General features: G+C 47.1%; 1 protein-coding gene across 15 annotated transcripts in view; it reads left to right on the top strand.

Moving 5' to 3' along the window:
• LOC120530703 (protein unc-80 homolog) overlaps nt 1-15,376 on the top strand; it is a 101,642-nt gene that overhangs the window by 53,118 nt on the left and 33,148 nt on the right. For 13 of the 15 annotated variants that reach the window (XM_039755155.1, XM_039755144.1, XM_039755154.1 and 10 more), the window contains 5 exons: nt 622-760; nt 2,924-3,105; nt 6,686-6,817; nt 12,588-12,774; nt 14,607-14,738. In XM_039755155.1, coding sequence (XP_039611089.1) covers nt 622-760; nt 2,924-3,105; nt 6,686-6,817; nt 12,588-12,774; nt 14,607-14,738 — 772 coding nt within the window. The remainder of the gene's footprint in view (nt 1-621; nt 761-2,923; nt 3,106-6,685; nt 6,818-12,587; nt 12,775-14,606; nt 14,739-15,376) is intronic. The other 2 variants (XM_039755153.1, XM_039755142.1) reach the window with 1 other exon arrangement.

Below are 15,376 nucleotides of genomic sequence, written 5' to 3'. Positions count from 1 at the left end.
TCGACGCAGTGTGGCAACACAGATCAGCACTCCAGTGTCAGACCCCGAGTGCCACGGCTACTCAGCTCTAGGGTGCTTGGCAGGTTTTGTACGCTGCAGGAGAGGAGCTTTTCACTGACGTCCATGTCTAATTCTAGAATTCAGGGTCAGAGATGCTGATGCCAATGACAGTGGGTACTAGACGGGCATCTCTGGGTCTTCAATGTTAGAGGCTCCCGATCCTAAACACCAGACAGACTAAAAGTCCGTTTTCTTTCTGGTGGTCCATTGATAGATTTTGTTGAACCTGCGTAATTACCAGTCACGGGGTCCAGAGTCTCGCCCACCAGCCTCAGGTCTCCGGCCCCTCACAGGGGACACCAGGGACAGTTGAGTGTTTTGTCAACTTAACATGTGAAGTGGGGGTAAAGTAAAGAAAAAAATGACAGAAAGTCGGGGAAATCAGTCAGGCGTTGATCAGGCCGGGGGTCTTGTGTTGCTGTGAACTCTGAACGTTACGAGAACAAAGAGAAAAATCTACTCAGGAAGTGGGCACAATCACCCACAATAACACTCTTACCTGATCTTTGAATGTTGACACTTTGACTGTCCCATTTGTAACTTACTGTCACCACACTTTAGGTCATGAGCCTGGCGCCGGCCCCCCTGTCTCTCCTGATCAAAGCTGCCCCCATTCTGACTGACGACATGTATGGTGACATCCAGCCGGCTGCCTGGGAGCTGCTGCTGAGCGTGGATGAGCACATGGCTGCCGCTGCAGGTGAGTCGGCCTTGAAGTCTGAAAATGTCAGTCGAAGGAGTGAGCATTTATTTATACAAAGTAACACATTCACATTTATGACTCCTTGTTAGTCGAGCCCCTCCAGGTGAACAGGAAGTGCCTCGAGCGCTTGAATGGCGCCACATTCTGCCCTCTGTGAGGGTGACATTCCAAGTCTGCCCCTTTGACGTTGTGTAAAAGAACAGAGCTGAGAAGATGATGATGATGATGGTGGAGGGAGGAGAGAGCGCCTGAATTGGCCTAAGACACTGACCGAGTGTGCCTGCAGGAGGTGGCAGTGCCAATGATGGCGCTGCCAGGGATGCGGCTCTTTAATGCTGGGTGGACCTCGTCTGTTATCACTTCTTAGGTCCTGCCAAGGTTGCTAAAACGTTATGTGCATTTGCACAAAAGATGGCATGAAGACCCGTAGCTCAGGGGGTCACAGAACAAGTGTATGATAGCCAGCACTTATTATTTATTATAAAAGGTGTCAGTAACTTGAACAGCAGGCCAGTCTGCTCCCTGTAGGGTGGCATAGCAGACATCTTGTGAATTGCTGCCAGCTTGCCCTGATGTGTCCAGAAGAGGAGCCGCCTTTGCACTGTAATGTGTTTGCACACTCGGCCCTCTTCCACACGTGGACAGCGCAGGGCGCCAACATGAAATGAAGGCAGCTGTGACAGTCCTCTGCCCCGAGTCCAAAATGCCAAATCATGGCAGATACAGGCTTAGCGTGGGGGGCACTCAGCCCCGGGGACCTGCAGCGTCTACAGGCTTTCATTCCAACCAACTCCTGCCTCGTTTCTGCTGCTCTATGCATTTGAATCTCTCCATGGGGTTAATAAAGTGCTCCCCGTGTCTGCGAGGGTCTCCTCCCACCGTCCAAAGACAAAATGCAGGTTAGGGGTGTTGGTGGTCCTACATTGTCCCTAGTGGGTGCGTGTGTGTGCCCTGTGGTGGGCTGGTACCCTGCCCAGGGTTTGTTCCTGCCTTGTGCCCTGTGCTAACTGGGATTGGCTCCAGCAGACCGCCGTGACCCTGTGTTAGGATATAGCGGGTTGGATTAATAAAGTGTGTCTCAGCGAATTAAAGTTGCTTTTCTTTCAGTGTTTTCAAACCTTCTCTGTGGGTAACTCAGCTCTTGTGGTCTTGAAACTCAAGCGCTGCTGATCACGCTGCCCACGGGCGTTCAGTCCTAAAGGGTGATATGTTGGCGGTGTGACAGTTGCACTTGTCAGCGTCCCTTACCACAGTACGTCGGTTCACCGGCAGGTAGCTCTGGGGGCTCCTTTAGCTCTGAACCTAGAAATAGGCCTGTGAGGTGCCCTTGGTGACAGCCAGCTCTGAGGCGTTGCCCCTTTGTTGTGACGACTCCTTCTTCTTGTCCACCTAGACGGTGATCAGGCTTCTGCTGCCTGATGGGCTCGCCGTGACCCCGATTACCCACACTGGACTGGCTTTTTGAACGTCGTCCACTTTAACTCAAATAAACATCCTAATGTGGACATTTACGTTTAGTCTGAGGGGTTCACTCCTGGCCTACTCGCAGTCCAGTCTGTGTGCTGTTTGCCATTCAAGTTTTTCACCAGATGCCCACAGTCCTGCATATTATGCTAAATGCCAGCTCGGCCTTGGCCTAGCAGTTGGTGTGGTATGTGCACGGGTGGTCCAGTGTCCCACTGAGGGTTATTTGCTGCTAGGCTGGCGCTCTCCCAGGAACTGCTGCTTTCTGTTGGTGTCAGTGGCCTGTTTGTAACAAATGGCTTTCTCGTTAATAACACGTTGATTGATAATTATGGATCTTTACCGTCGGCCCGCCTGTACTGCCTTTCTTTGATTCTTTCCTGTCTCCCATTGTAACGAATGACTTGCAGCTTATCTGAATTTCCTCCGTGACATCTTTGCCCAAATCTGAAGAAACACACTGACATCGGAGTGAGTGCAAATCGATTTGTTGTGAGCTTTCACGTATGAGTTCTTGTTTAATTGAATCGATGCTTAGCTCAGGCGCTGGGTATTTCGGCACATGGTTTTAAGGGACTGCAGCAGGTCTCTTTATCTTGAGACAACGCTGAGAATCTGAAGCTCGACTTCTGAAATGCTAGCGTCCTGCTGTTGTGTAAAGTCCTTTCCACTCTTCTTTGCTCGCCTTATCCTCAGCCGCCATGTTCCTGCTGTGTGCCGTGAAGGTCCCCGATGCCGTCTCGGATATGTTGACGTCCGAATTCCAGCACCATGATGTGGCGCAGAGGATTAACTCTGTGCTGAAGTTCTACACGCTGTGGCGCTTCAGATACCAGGTGTGGCCGCGGATGGAGGAAGGTGCCCAGCAGATCTTTAAGGTAAATCGGGGGAAGCAGGAGGTCTGTTTGGGTGTTTTCTGTTGCTGTTCTCTTCTCTGTTGTTAAGTTGAGGACTGCTCACCTAAAGCCACCTTAGAAATGAAACCGACTTCAGCGCAGGTAGGGCAGCGCCACAGAGCAAAGTGCCGATAAGTCAAGACCCTGCAGTCCACTCGCCAAGTGCACGCGAAAGAAATAATTCAGTAAAGGCTGGTAGGCAAAACCACAGGTCCACCTGGGCCTCCATCCTGCCCTTAGCCCGCTGTGGCCTTGCGTGTCCCATGGATGGAATGTCTTCAGATCAGTAAGACGTCACACCTCTCCATCACTCTTCTCCATTTACGTTCCTCTTCCCCGAAGTCCAGACGGACTCATTGAGGCGCCCACTGATGTGAGTTGATGCTGTAGCTCAGCGTTACGTCGTTTCTGACGTTTACTGCATTTTCAGATCATGAAGTCGTCTTCTTCCTGCCACCTTTATACGTTGTGCTCACAAGGCCTTGTCTTTGGTTCTTCTTCATAAGAGAGTACGATACAGTTGGAGTGAGCTGGCCCTGCGTGGAGTTGGCATGTTCTCCCCGTGTCTGCTCAGGTTTCCTCCCACAGTCCAAAGACGTGCAGGTGAGGTGGACTGGCGATCCGTAATTGTCCCAGGTGAGTGTGCTTGGTGTGGGTGTCTGCCCGGGGTTTGTTTCCTGCCTTGCGCCCCGTGTTGGCTGCGATTGGCTCCAGCAGACCCCTGTGACCCTGTAGTTCGGATATAGCGGGTTATGGATGGGTAATGGATGGATGGAGTAAGCTGGCTTTAAATGTTATTTGGGAATTAGCATAGACATTTGTGACAGTAAACTCTGAGATGCTGCAGCGTGATTTGAAATACGTCAGTATTGCCACTGTGCTCGATTGGAGTAACCTTACATGTGACACGCTAGTGAGGCTTCTGTGACCAAGGCAAGTCACACTGAAGCAACGTGCTGCGCAAGAAAGGGGAAGAGAAGCACTTTAAATATATAATACCGTATATACAGTCTGCACAAATACATAGACGTGTCACAGAACTGGAGACATAACCGACCGTTACGTAAAACACCCGCAGCCGCGCATACATACGTACGAATAATCACGAAGGCACGTGAACCAGTGGATACAAAGACAATGGCAATGCCAGCCAGCAGAGATGAGGCTGTGAGTGGCGCTAATGACGTCTCCTAACGGCTCACACGACTGCGTCTGCACTAAAATCATTTCAGGGGCTACATTTGTGAAATGTTCCAGTCTCCCTACGACGCCATGTTAATTATTATTATTAGGAATTATTATGCTGAGGGAGGACTGAGGCCTTGAACCCGTACTTGTGCTACAAAACTTAACTTGCACTCGGAAAATGAAGCAGAGCTGCAAAGTCAACGGACTAACATTCCCAAGTCAGCATACCAGGGGCTGGAGCTGATCCTGGCAGCACTGGGTGCAGGGCAGGAAACCAGCGCCAATCCATCTGAAGGCCTGCTCACTCTCTCACACACACTAACATGGGCACGATTTACCATTGCCAGGTCACCTAAACCACACAGGAGGCGAGAGGAATGCCAGGGTACTTGGAAGAAAACCACACGGGCACTGATCTGGGGCAGGCTGCAGGATCCACGAGTGCCACCATACGGCACATCGCATTAAAAGAGCAGCTGGCATTCTCTTGTGTGTATGTTGGTCTTGGAGAGCCTCATCTACCGCAGTAACTTATTATCTTGCCGAGGTGCCCACCCGTGGAACGCATGGAGGAGAGACTGCTGTGAACAAGTAGGCCTCGGTCGAAGTGTTTGTCCTGCTGCACGTCTGCAGTCTCATTTAACACTTTGCCCCCCCGATCCCCTAAGGTGTGAGTGACATGGCGGACGTCTTCCTCCGACTGAGTTCTGAAACTGACTGACAGTGTGGTGTCCCGAAATGCCACGAGGTCAGGAAGCGTGCCAGTTTTTAACGCCAGCTTGGCTTGTCCAGTTTAGACGTTTTAAAAATGGCCTTCACGTCCAGACATCCAGTGTGTTGCATTTAAAGTGGTAACTGCGGTACTGTGTGAGGGCATCACCGAGCGCCACCCTGCCGTTACACATTGATGATGATTGATTTTAAATGTGTCCGCTCCAGGTTAAGTGGGCTCAGACATGAATCGCTTGTGGGAAATGGCTGTCGGGCACAGTTAACAATACACTGCATGGACCTGAACTCGTTCATGTCCGTTTGGCACAAATGGTCTGCGGCGTCACACTGCAGCCATGCTCAACGTGTCCCTGTTGTGACGCACAAAGAAGTCCGCATTCCAGCTACTTGTCACCTCCATGATCTTCTTCAGATATTCTTTGTCTTCAATGTGGAAGGTCTTTAAGTGCAAGAGTCGTGTTTGGCTCGCCAAGTGCAAACCTCCCAGTTTATGACTGGCAGTACTCCTAAAGAGTGTGCCAGGAAGAACCCCGTCTAAGTCTGAGGTGGGCCCAGATTTGGCTTTTGTTCTTCAGGCCAGGAGCCCCTCAGGATTTAGACCTTAGGAAGTGAAACAGCGTAGTCAGCATTTGGCTAACACTGCATGGCTTCAGTCTGTCTGTACACAGAGAGTCAAATGCCCAGGCGCCCGCTGCTGTGCTGCCATCTCCCATCCCGGCAGAGGCTGCACATTTCCACTCAGACTTCTCTTTGTTTTTGAGGCTGTGTGCCTGACATTTGCCTGCCCTGCACTCCCATGGTGGTGCCCTTACCCTCTGCCGACATCATGCCAGCCTGGCCGTGTCTTTGCCTGTGGCAGTAACTCCTAATGATGCGACAGAGGGTCAGAGTGCACAGCTGCCAACTCCATTTACTGAGTCCTTAAATGAGAATGAACTTTCACCTGATGGGTTTTCATAACGCCAGGCAGCTTGTGCCCTCTGAAGGCTGACTTTAGTTAAACTGCTGGTCAGGGGGTGTCTCAGGCCATAGACTGAAGGAGTGGGCAGCAGGCTGGCATCAGAGGTTGTGTCCGAGTTTATTTTATAACGTCTGTTAGCAGGAGAGACGCTCTTTTGGCTTTTTTTGCTGTTCTCTGCACTGACTTGTGTCAGGTGAGGGGTACAGGTCTGAAGTGCCAGGTGCTGAGCTCTACCCGTGTTTGGTCACTTTGTCACTTCACAGTTTTACTGCTGTTTTTGAGTTGAACCAGAAAGGCTGAAGTGTCACCAATGCATGGCGTCAACATGCAGGCACAGTCTTGTGACAATAGCAATCAGTAGAGATGACCACCTTATTGGTGACTCTTGGTGTGATGTTACTGGCACTGCCCTCACGCACACACACTCACACTCACACACACACTCACACTCACACACACACATACTCCTCCATCCATGCACTTCTCAAACTCACCTCCTTAAGAACTGCAGCCTCCTCCGGGTGGATCCCCAGTCGAGGTGACATTTTAAACGATGACTCATCCAAGTGACAGCCTACTGTATGTCTTAAAAATGCAACATTGTGCTCCTGTTGTTAAAATAGACGCCTGAACATTCCAGAGCGTGCCAGGATGAGTAATTAAGGATTGTCTTTGTTTCAGATCCCACCACCAAGCATCAACTTCACTCTCCCTTCTCCAATCTTGGGAATCCCCTGTGTTCCTATGTTCGACCCCCCATGGGTGCCTCAAAGCACCGGAAGTGTCCAGGATCCCATCAACGAGGACCAGTCTGTAAGTTTCTTTCTGCACTTGCTGGACTGCGCGATAAATCAGAAGCGCTTGGGCAGCAAATGTAATCTCAGGAGCTTTAAGCCGTCGCCAGTCTTTGTAGCGCCTTTAATGCACACTTTAACAAAGTGAGGCCTTTTCATCAGAGGCACCTCGTGGTGTTAGGGTGGGCCTTCAGAAGTACAGACTCCTGATCTCTTTTAAAATATTACTAACCTCTGCCAGTAGGACACAGCGGCCTACCGTAAGGTGACTTACAAGGTCACGTGTGGAGCAGAGCCAGATGAGGTGACTTATTCAGCGTGACACACTGAGCGGAAAGTTAGCCCCAAAACTGTGGCTTTGAAATTCAACGCCAGGCCTCAGTGGGCACAGCCTACGCTTTAAATGGTATTTATTAGCGGTACGTTGCCTTTCCGCACAGACTCTTCTTGAGAGCACACACAGCTATTATGAGGTCAGGCTGTAATGGCCGACCTGCTGTCCCAAACTGGCAGCTACACCACCGAGACCCGCGCGCGGTCTGGCAAGCTGAGGACGTTTGACCCGACAAGCCGTACTTCTCCCAAAGAAACTTCATCCAGTCGATGATCAAAAATAAGACAAAAAACAAACAGTATGTCAAATAATAAAGTGAGAACTGTATATATTAATAAAAAAGAAATGAACAAACAGTCTATCTATCTATCTATCTATCTATCTATTATATAGCGCCTTTCACTCTATCTATCTATCTATCTATCTATTATATAGCGCCTTTCACTCTATCTATCTATCTTTCTATCTATCTATCTATTATATAGCCTTTCACTCTATCTATCTATCTATCTATCTATCTATCTATCTATCTATTATATAGCCCTTTCACTCTATCTATCTATCTATCTATCTATCTATCTATTATATAGCGCCTTTCACTCTATCTATCTATCTATCTATCTATCTATCTATCTATCTATCTATCTATTATATAGCGCCTTTCATCTATCTATCTATCTATCTATCTATCTCTATCTATCTATTATATAGCGCCTTTTACTCTATACAGTACAATACAATACAATACAATACAGTTTATTTTTGTATAGCCCAAAATCACACAGGAAGTGCCGCAATGGGCTTTAACAGGCCCTGCCTTTTGACAGCCCCCCAGCCTTGACTCTCTGAGAAGACAAGGAAAACTCCCAATAAAAACCTTGTAGGAAAATGGAAGAAACCTCGGAAAGGCAGTTCAAAGAGAGACCCCTTTCCAGGTAGGTTAGGCGTGCAGTGGGTGTCAAAAGTAGGGGGTCAATACAATACAATATACACAACAGAACAATTCCTTAAGACAGCATAATAAAAATTTTAGAATTACGGTTTAACAGTAGATGATATGACATAATTAGGTTTGGATATTTTTAGAGTCCTGGAGACCTCATCCATCTAGCTGCATCTCCATTTGGCCATGCCACGGCTGAAACATTGCCGATGAAAGGACCCTCTTTCCCATGATTCCTGTGATCCTCCATCAGGGATGACTTTACCATAGGCAGGCAAACAACTTGGCAGGTGGGCCGTGGCACCAATGGCCACATTTGGGTACCGAGAAAAGAAACAGAATAGGTGAGGGTTAGTATTCAAATATAATTATCATGTTACTTATGTTATAGTGCTAATGACTAACAACAGAGATGCAGTATGTACAGTTAATCAGCAGCTCTAGTCAGGATATGCTAAACTGAAGTAGTGAGTCTTCAGCCGGGATTTAAAGGCTAAGACCGAGGGGCATCTCTTATGGAAGCAGGAAGACCATTCCACAGTTTAGGGGCCCTGTAACTAAAAGCTCGACCTCCCACTGTTATTTTATTAATCCTTGGAATCCTAAGCAGACCGGCATCTTGAGATCTTAATGTGCTCAGGTTTGTAAGTCATGATAAGTTCAGACAAGTAAGCCGGACCTTGGCCATTTAATGCTTTATATGTTAAAAGGAGGATTTTGAAATCTGCCCTAAACTTAACTGGGAGCCAGTGTAAAGATTTAAGAACTGGGGTTATGTGTTCATATTTTCTTGTTCTTGTAATAATTTTGCAGCGCATTTTGGATTAACTGGAGGCTGTATAGAGAACAGTTTGAACAGCCAGTGAACACCGCATTGCAGTAGTCAATCCTACTAGAGATAAATGCATGAATTAATTTCTCACAATCCTGTTTATTTAGAAAGCCTTAATTTCCTAATATTTTTAAGATGGAAAAACATGTTTTGGACGACTTTGTAATATGCGCTTTAAATGACATGCTAGAGTCAAAGATAACTCCTAGATTGCGGGCTGATTCAGTAAAATTAATTGGGATTCCAACTGAGTTAAATGACGACAAAATATTGCTGTGATCAGCGCCATTCCCTCCAACAATTAACATCTCTGTTTTATCTGTATTTAAAGACAAGTAGTTCTCATTCATCCATTCCTTTAATTCACTAACACAACTAATTAAAGACAACATCGGAGAAACTTCATTTGATTTAAATGAAAGGTATAACTGGGTGTCATCTGCATACGAGTGAAAATTAACATTATGTTTCCTAATGAGAGATCCCAGTGGAAGCATGTAAAGTGAAAACAGTAAAGGTCCCAGTACTGAGCCCTCGGGACACCATATTGAACTTCTGTGTATAATGATGGAGTACTGTCTGCACATTTCTGTACATACTGGAATCGATTTGATAAATAAGAACTGAACCAAGCGAGCACGGGCCTGTAAGCCCAACATCGCTTTCTAGCCTGTGCAGTAAAATAGAATGGTCAATGGTGTCAAATGCTGCACTTAAGTCCAACAACATAATTACAGTGGAATTTCCTTCATCAGAGGATATCAGAATGTCATTTACAACCCGTGTTAGTGCCGTTTCTGTACTATGACCAGTGCGAAAGCCAGACTGGAATTTCTCAAATAAATTGTAATGCGTAAGGTGTGACTGAAGCTGACTGGCGACTACTTTTCTAGTATTTTAGAGAGAAATGGTAAATTTGAAATAGGCCTATAGTTATTTAGTATGTGTGGGTCTAGGTCTGACTTTTTAAGTAAAGGTTTAATGACTGACACTTTTAGTGCATCAGGTACTGTGCCATGCATAATGAACTATTGATAATGTTAGAATGGTGCCAAGAACATCCATTGCACTTTTACTAGTTTTGTTGGCACTGGATCTAGGGAACAAGTAGTGGGCTTCATTTTAAATTAAAGTTAAGACTTCCTGCTCAGTTACAGGATTAAAATTATTAAAGTGCTGAATGCAATGTGAGACAGGGTCTGCTAAGCTAGTATTTGGTTTGTACTGTGATGCTGAGATCTGGGATCTTATATTTTTAATTTTCTCATTGAAGAAGTTCATAAAGTCTGTACTGCTAATATCTGTTGGTATTTTGCACTGTTGATCTGAATTCCCATTTGTTAATTTAGCCACTGCTCTAAAAAGTACCCTAGGATTTTTATTATTGCTATCTATTAATGTAGAATAGTATTCTGAGCGAGCTTTAAAGAGGGCTTTTTATATTTATTACACTCTCTGTCCATGCAATTTGAAAGACATGTAGCTTTGTTGTTCTCCATCTGCGCTCCAGTTTTCGACACTCTAATTTAAGAGCTCGAGTATTTTCATTAAACCAGGGAGAGTTTCTATGTGCTTTGATCACTTTTGTTTTTAGGGGAGCCACTGTGTCCAGAGCATCTCTCAAGGTCACATTATAATGTGATATTAGCTGATCTAAATTGTTTTCCACGTTTACATTTGATGTTAACTGATCTAAATGGTTTTCCACAATTACACTCGACTTACTCAAGGTATCTATAAATTTTGAAGCAGAATTACAATCTAGATGTCGCACTGTCTTTGTTTTAATCTGCGAGTGCGCTGGCATGGGCAGAACTAAATCAAACGTAATTAAGAAGTGATCGGAAATAACTACATTTAATGGAGTAATATTTAAATTTTGAATTTCAACTTTGTAAGTTATAATTAAATCTAATGTATGGTTATGATTATGAGTTGGACCTTTGACAATCTGACAAAATCCTACTGAATTTAACAAATAAGTAAAACATTTGCTAAAAGTGTCAGTTTCCACATCGATGTGTACATTAAAATCCCCCATCAGAACTACCTGATCATAATTTATGCCAAATCAGACAGAAGGTTGCTAAATTCAGTCATGAACAATGAATATGGCCCTGGTGGTCTGTAGACTAGCACTAGAATTGTGTTGAAATCTGTTTTAATATTTAAAATGAATGCCTCAAAGGATGTAAAGTTGCCTAAATTTTTAGGAGTGATTTGCATTTTGTTACAATGATCTATAGATCTATCTATCTATCTATCTATTATATAGCGCCTTTCACTCCATCTATCTATTTATGTCACCCCACCCAACCCCGACATGACATTCAACCCCAAAATGTCCAGCGGGAAGTAATAATAAAAAGAAGTGGTGCAGCACTACGTTACCACACAATAGAGAGCCTCCCTCCCTCCCTCCCTTCGTCGACCCCACACTGAACACGAACTCACCAGGACACACAGACGGCACGAAACGCACCTAAAAGTGCAGAAGATTTAACAGGAAATGGATGACGTTTGTGAAGCTGGTGGTGGCTCACTGCTCTCCCCGGTCAGCCTGGCCGTGCTTGTCTCGGTACATGGCGTGATCCTGAGCCTGCGGTTTGCTGTTGTCGGGCAGGTAGGTGAAGGGGGCGATGCTTTAGACCGCTGCTCTCTCCTGTCCTGTATGGTAGAACGCAGCATTTCCTCCTTGCGTTTAAATAGCGAGGTGACGCCATTGACAGGACCAGGTATCATGAGGGGCCGCGGATCCACAGTGTTATCCTTCCCCCTTTGTTTCCAGGGGAGCACATTTACATAAACGCACACACACACACACACCGTGTAAGCGGGACAACGCGACCAAAGCCGGGACTCGGCACAAAATACATTTACGACGACACGAATCACATCGGCGTCCTCTTAAATGTGTCCTATGAAGATGAAGTTGTGTTTTTGACAGGTTTCTGTGCTCCTCTTTGTGTGATTTGTTTTTTAATATAAGAAGAGCACGAGGGACAGAGACTCGGGACAGGACCCTTTGAGAGAGCTTCTGTCACCTGTCGTCAATCATTTCACCTCACGTGTTGATAGCCTGCTCTCTCTTAAGCTTTTCTCGTCCATCCCTACATTTTCAGAAGATCTGACGAGATTTGGCTCACAGGAGGCTACGCCCGTCAGTTGTGCCCACCGTCATGTGATTTCTTTTACAAAAGTCAAAACCTCAGTCCCACCCAAAGGAATGAAAGGCACACCAGCGCAGTGTTGTGGTGCTCGGTCACCAGACAGCAGGCCATTGACCTGCGGCTTTCGGTTTGCTGATGACCAACAGTGTAAAACGCAGCGGCACACAGTAGACATTCACACCCTGAATATTACAACCAACCGCCATTTCCTCCAGTCCAGGATCTTACAAAATGTGTCTGGGAAGCAAATGCTCAGGCACCCATCCTGTGACAACGACCCCATGATGAGGTAGGCACAGCTAGTAACCTTTGTTACGTCTGTGGTGGCACACTGTAGTGTCAGGATAAAGAAAGACAACGAGAGAGGCAGTGAGTCGGTCACTTCACCGCAGACCGCCTTCTCGTCGGACTCCCGTGAAATGGAAAGTCGCGTGCGGCCCGTGCTCTTCTTGATTACTCCACGGTTCCTTTAGCCTCTTCTCATGCCCTTTGCTGCCTCCTTTGCTTCAGAAATCTTTCTCGGCGAGGGCCGTTTCACGCTCCCACCAGCGAGCTGAGCACATCTTGAAGAACCTGCAGCAGGAGGAGGAGAAGCGGCGCCTTGGCAGGGAGGCCAGCCTCATCACTGCCATTCCGATCACCCAGGAGGCCTGCTATGAGCCCACCTGCAGCCCCCCACCAGAGCAAGAGGAAGAAGGTGAGCCTCCCCGTCTTAAAACAGAGAGTGCGGCTTCATGCGGTGACGATGACTTTTCTGTTTCTGTGAATGCCATTTGAATGAAAGCTGAGCTTCACTTTGTTTACTCAAAGACTGGCAGGCCATTTATGTGTGCCACATTGATGGCTCCAAGTTTACACAAAGCAATAAGCCACGGGGACAGAGTTTAGAGTGGCACGGTGGCACACTGGTAGGTGCTGCCACGCTGTAAGGAGACCAGGGCTTGTGTCCTGAGGTCCTTCCTGCGTGGCGTTTGTCTGCTGTGTGGGTTTCCTCCCACATTGTAAAGACACGCAGGTCAGGTGGGCTGGCACTCCTACATGGCCTGAGGTGTGTGTGTGTGTTCACCCTGCGTCCAGTCCAGGGTTTGCTCCTGCCTTGTGCCCTCTGCTAGATGGGGTAGGCTCTGTTTTAAGTGTCAGTGCAAGATGAATAAACTGCAGGCTTTCCTTCTTCATGTGCTCTTTAGTTTCAGGAGGTCTGTGGCCACACAAGACACTTCAGCCAGTCCACTGCTGCTTGTTGGTGCCAATGTGACCATCATCACCCCATAGAGTGTGACCAGATATTACAAGAGCTTGGCAGGGCCAGGGTTAGGGACTTGTAGTGCCTTGAGCCCGACGCTTGGCATGCTGGCATAGGTGACACTGCTCTGGATGAAGTGGCAGTTAAAATTAAAAGAAAAGGAGTTGATTAGCAGCAAAAGGTGGTCACCCATTAAGAAAAGGGTTAGAATGAAAACCTGCAGCCACTGCGGCCCCCCAGGACCAGAGTCTGAGACCCCCTAATTTAGAGAGAGCTGTGCCTGTGTGTCTAAATTGGCGCTACGAGGGCCCCTGCTGGTGAACTGCTCAAATGCACTGGCAGACAATCCACTTGTTTGTGTCCCTGAACTGAAGGGCGGCTATTTGGGAGTCTGTCCCTTGGGTCGTGAACACCTCGTACACATCCACTGGTTTCCTTCTGGTCTCCTGAAGCCTTTTTAATGATTTGTTAGGCTGAGGTGAACATTTTAGTTGGGTGAGAATGAAGCCCATGTCACCTCTTGGTTCCTGGGCCTCGTTTTATTTGTAATTGCACACATTATTCTCCTGCCAGTTTAATGGCATAAAGATTTCCCAGTTTATGGTAGGATGGCACCGACTGTGCAAGTGGCAGTGGCTTCTGTGCCTTTTATTATTACTCTTGAAGTTATTGCGAGCCTTTCAAACACAGCGTAACTAGAAGGCACAAAGTAAGCAGACGATGCCTCCATAGTGGCCCTCAAATGCCTGGGCCTGGCATCGGCTAGCGGAGGGCACCTTGGTGCTTGAGAGGCTGTGCTGGTGGCTGAGGCTGCTTTACAGTTTTACGTAGCGGTTCTTCTGCTCACTGATTCCTAAGGTGATGTGCAGTTCCACTCCAGTACGTGCTCACCTGCTCCTCACATTGCTCTCCTTTTTGGATTCAGCAAGTTCGGTGTTGACGTGAGAAGTGATTCAAAGGAGATCTGAGCGCAGAGAACAAAAGGGCCCTGAGCCACCAGCTAGATGTCACGTTTCTGCCATTCCCAGAAGTCCCAATTGGCTTCACTCCGTCACCGGCATGGCTCCACTTTAAGTTTGTTATGTTCTGTTCCATATTTAGCAGCTGTAAACCTACGGATTTAGAATAAGGGTCTCAGTGTTGGCATCTGCCAGTTCTGAATGACTGCCATGTGGCATTAAGTGCAATTGCAGGCAGCGTGAACCTCATGTACTTTGCTGTCTTTATTAAGTGGACATCTTTTCTTGTGTCATCCTGAATACCTGCTCTGTTTTGTTCCTTGCCAGTAGAAGAAGTTCCAAACTTGGCATCCCGCCGCCTGTCTGTGAGTCCTTCCTGCACGTCAAGCACCTCTCACAGGAATTACTCGTTCCGCAGGGGCTCGGTGTGGTCCGTGCGCTCAGTGGCCAGTGCTGAAGGTGAGGGCTCCTTTATTTCATGGCACGGTGACGGTGGTCGGTCTGTGTCTCGCCTCTTGGTGTGGACAGCACTGATGAGTCATTCCAGATAGGACACTTTGAAATTTGGCAGCGCAGACCTTCTTCGGCAGCAATCGCACTTGGCTTGTACTGCATGACGTGACAGCTTGGCAGGTGCCACCTCTCACATGAGCCGAGCTCATTAATTATCAGGAGAAAACATTTTAAAGATACTCGGGCTTTTTCATTTTGCACTAATATGGAAGAATCGATGCCACAGCAGTTGTGTTACAGCGTGAAGCTGTTGACTTCCATGTGCCATTTTCAGCGAGGCCCTCTTTACAAAGAGCAGCGCCACCCTCCTCTACCAAAGGGCACACCCAGACTAAAGATGGCCAGTCCGGTAAGAAGGGCACGTTGTTAGAACCTCGCATCAGCCTACAACTCAAATCAACAGCAAATGTTTAGTCGCAAACTCAAAGTCGTGTTCTCAACTCCATTCTTCCTCTCTTTGCTGGTTTAGTGCTGAGGTGACCAGACCTTCCATTTTATCCACTTTTATTCACGCATTGTAATTTATTAAAGCGCTGGTCATGAAATAAATACACACGCTCCGAGGGGCCAGTGCCAGCACTTTG

This window comes from Polypterus senegalus, chromosome 6 (genome assembly GCF_016835505.1).
Source record: "Polypterus senegalus isolate Bchr_013 chromosome 6, ASM1683550v1, whole genome shotgun sequence".
NCBI classification, from domain to species: domain Eukaryota; kingdom Metazoa; phylum Chordata; class Cladistia; order Polypteriformes; family Polypteridae; genus Polypterus; species Polypterus senegalus.
This window is presented reverse-complemented; position numbering and strand designations above follow the sequence as displayed.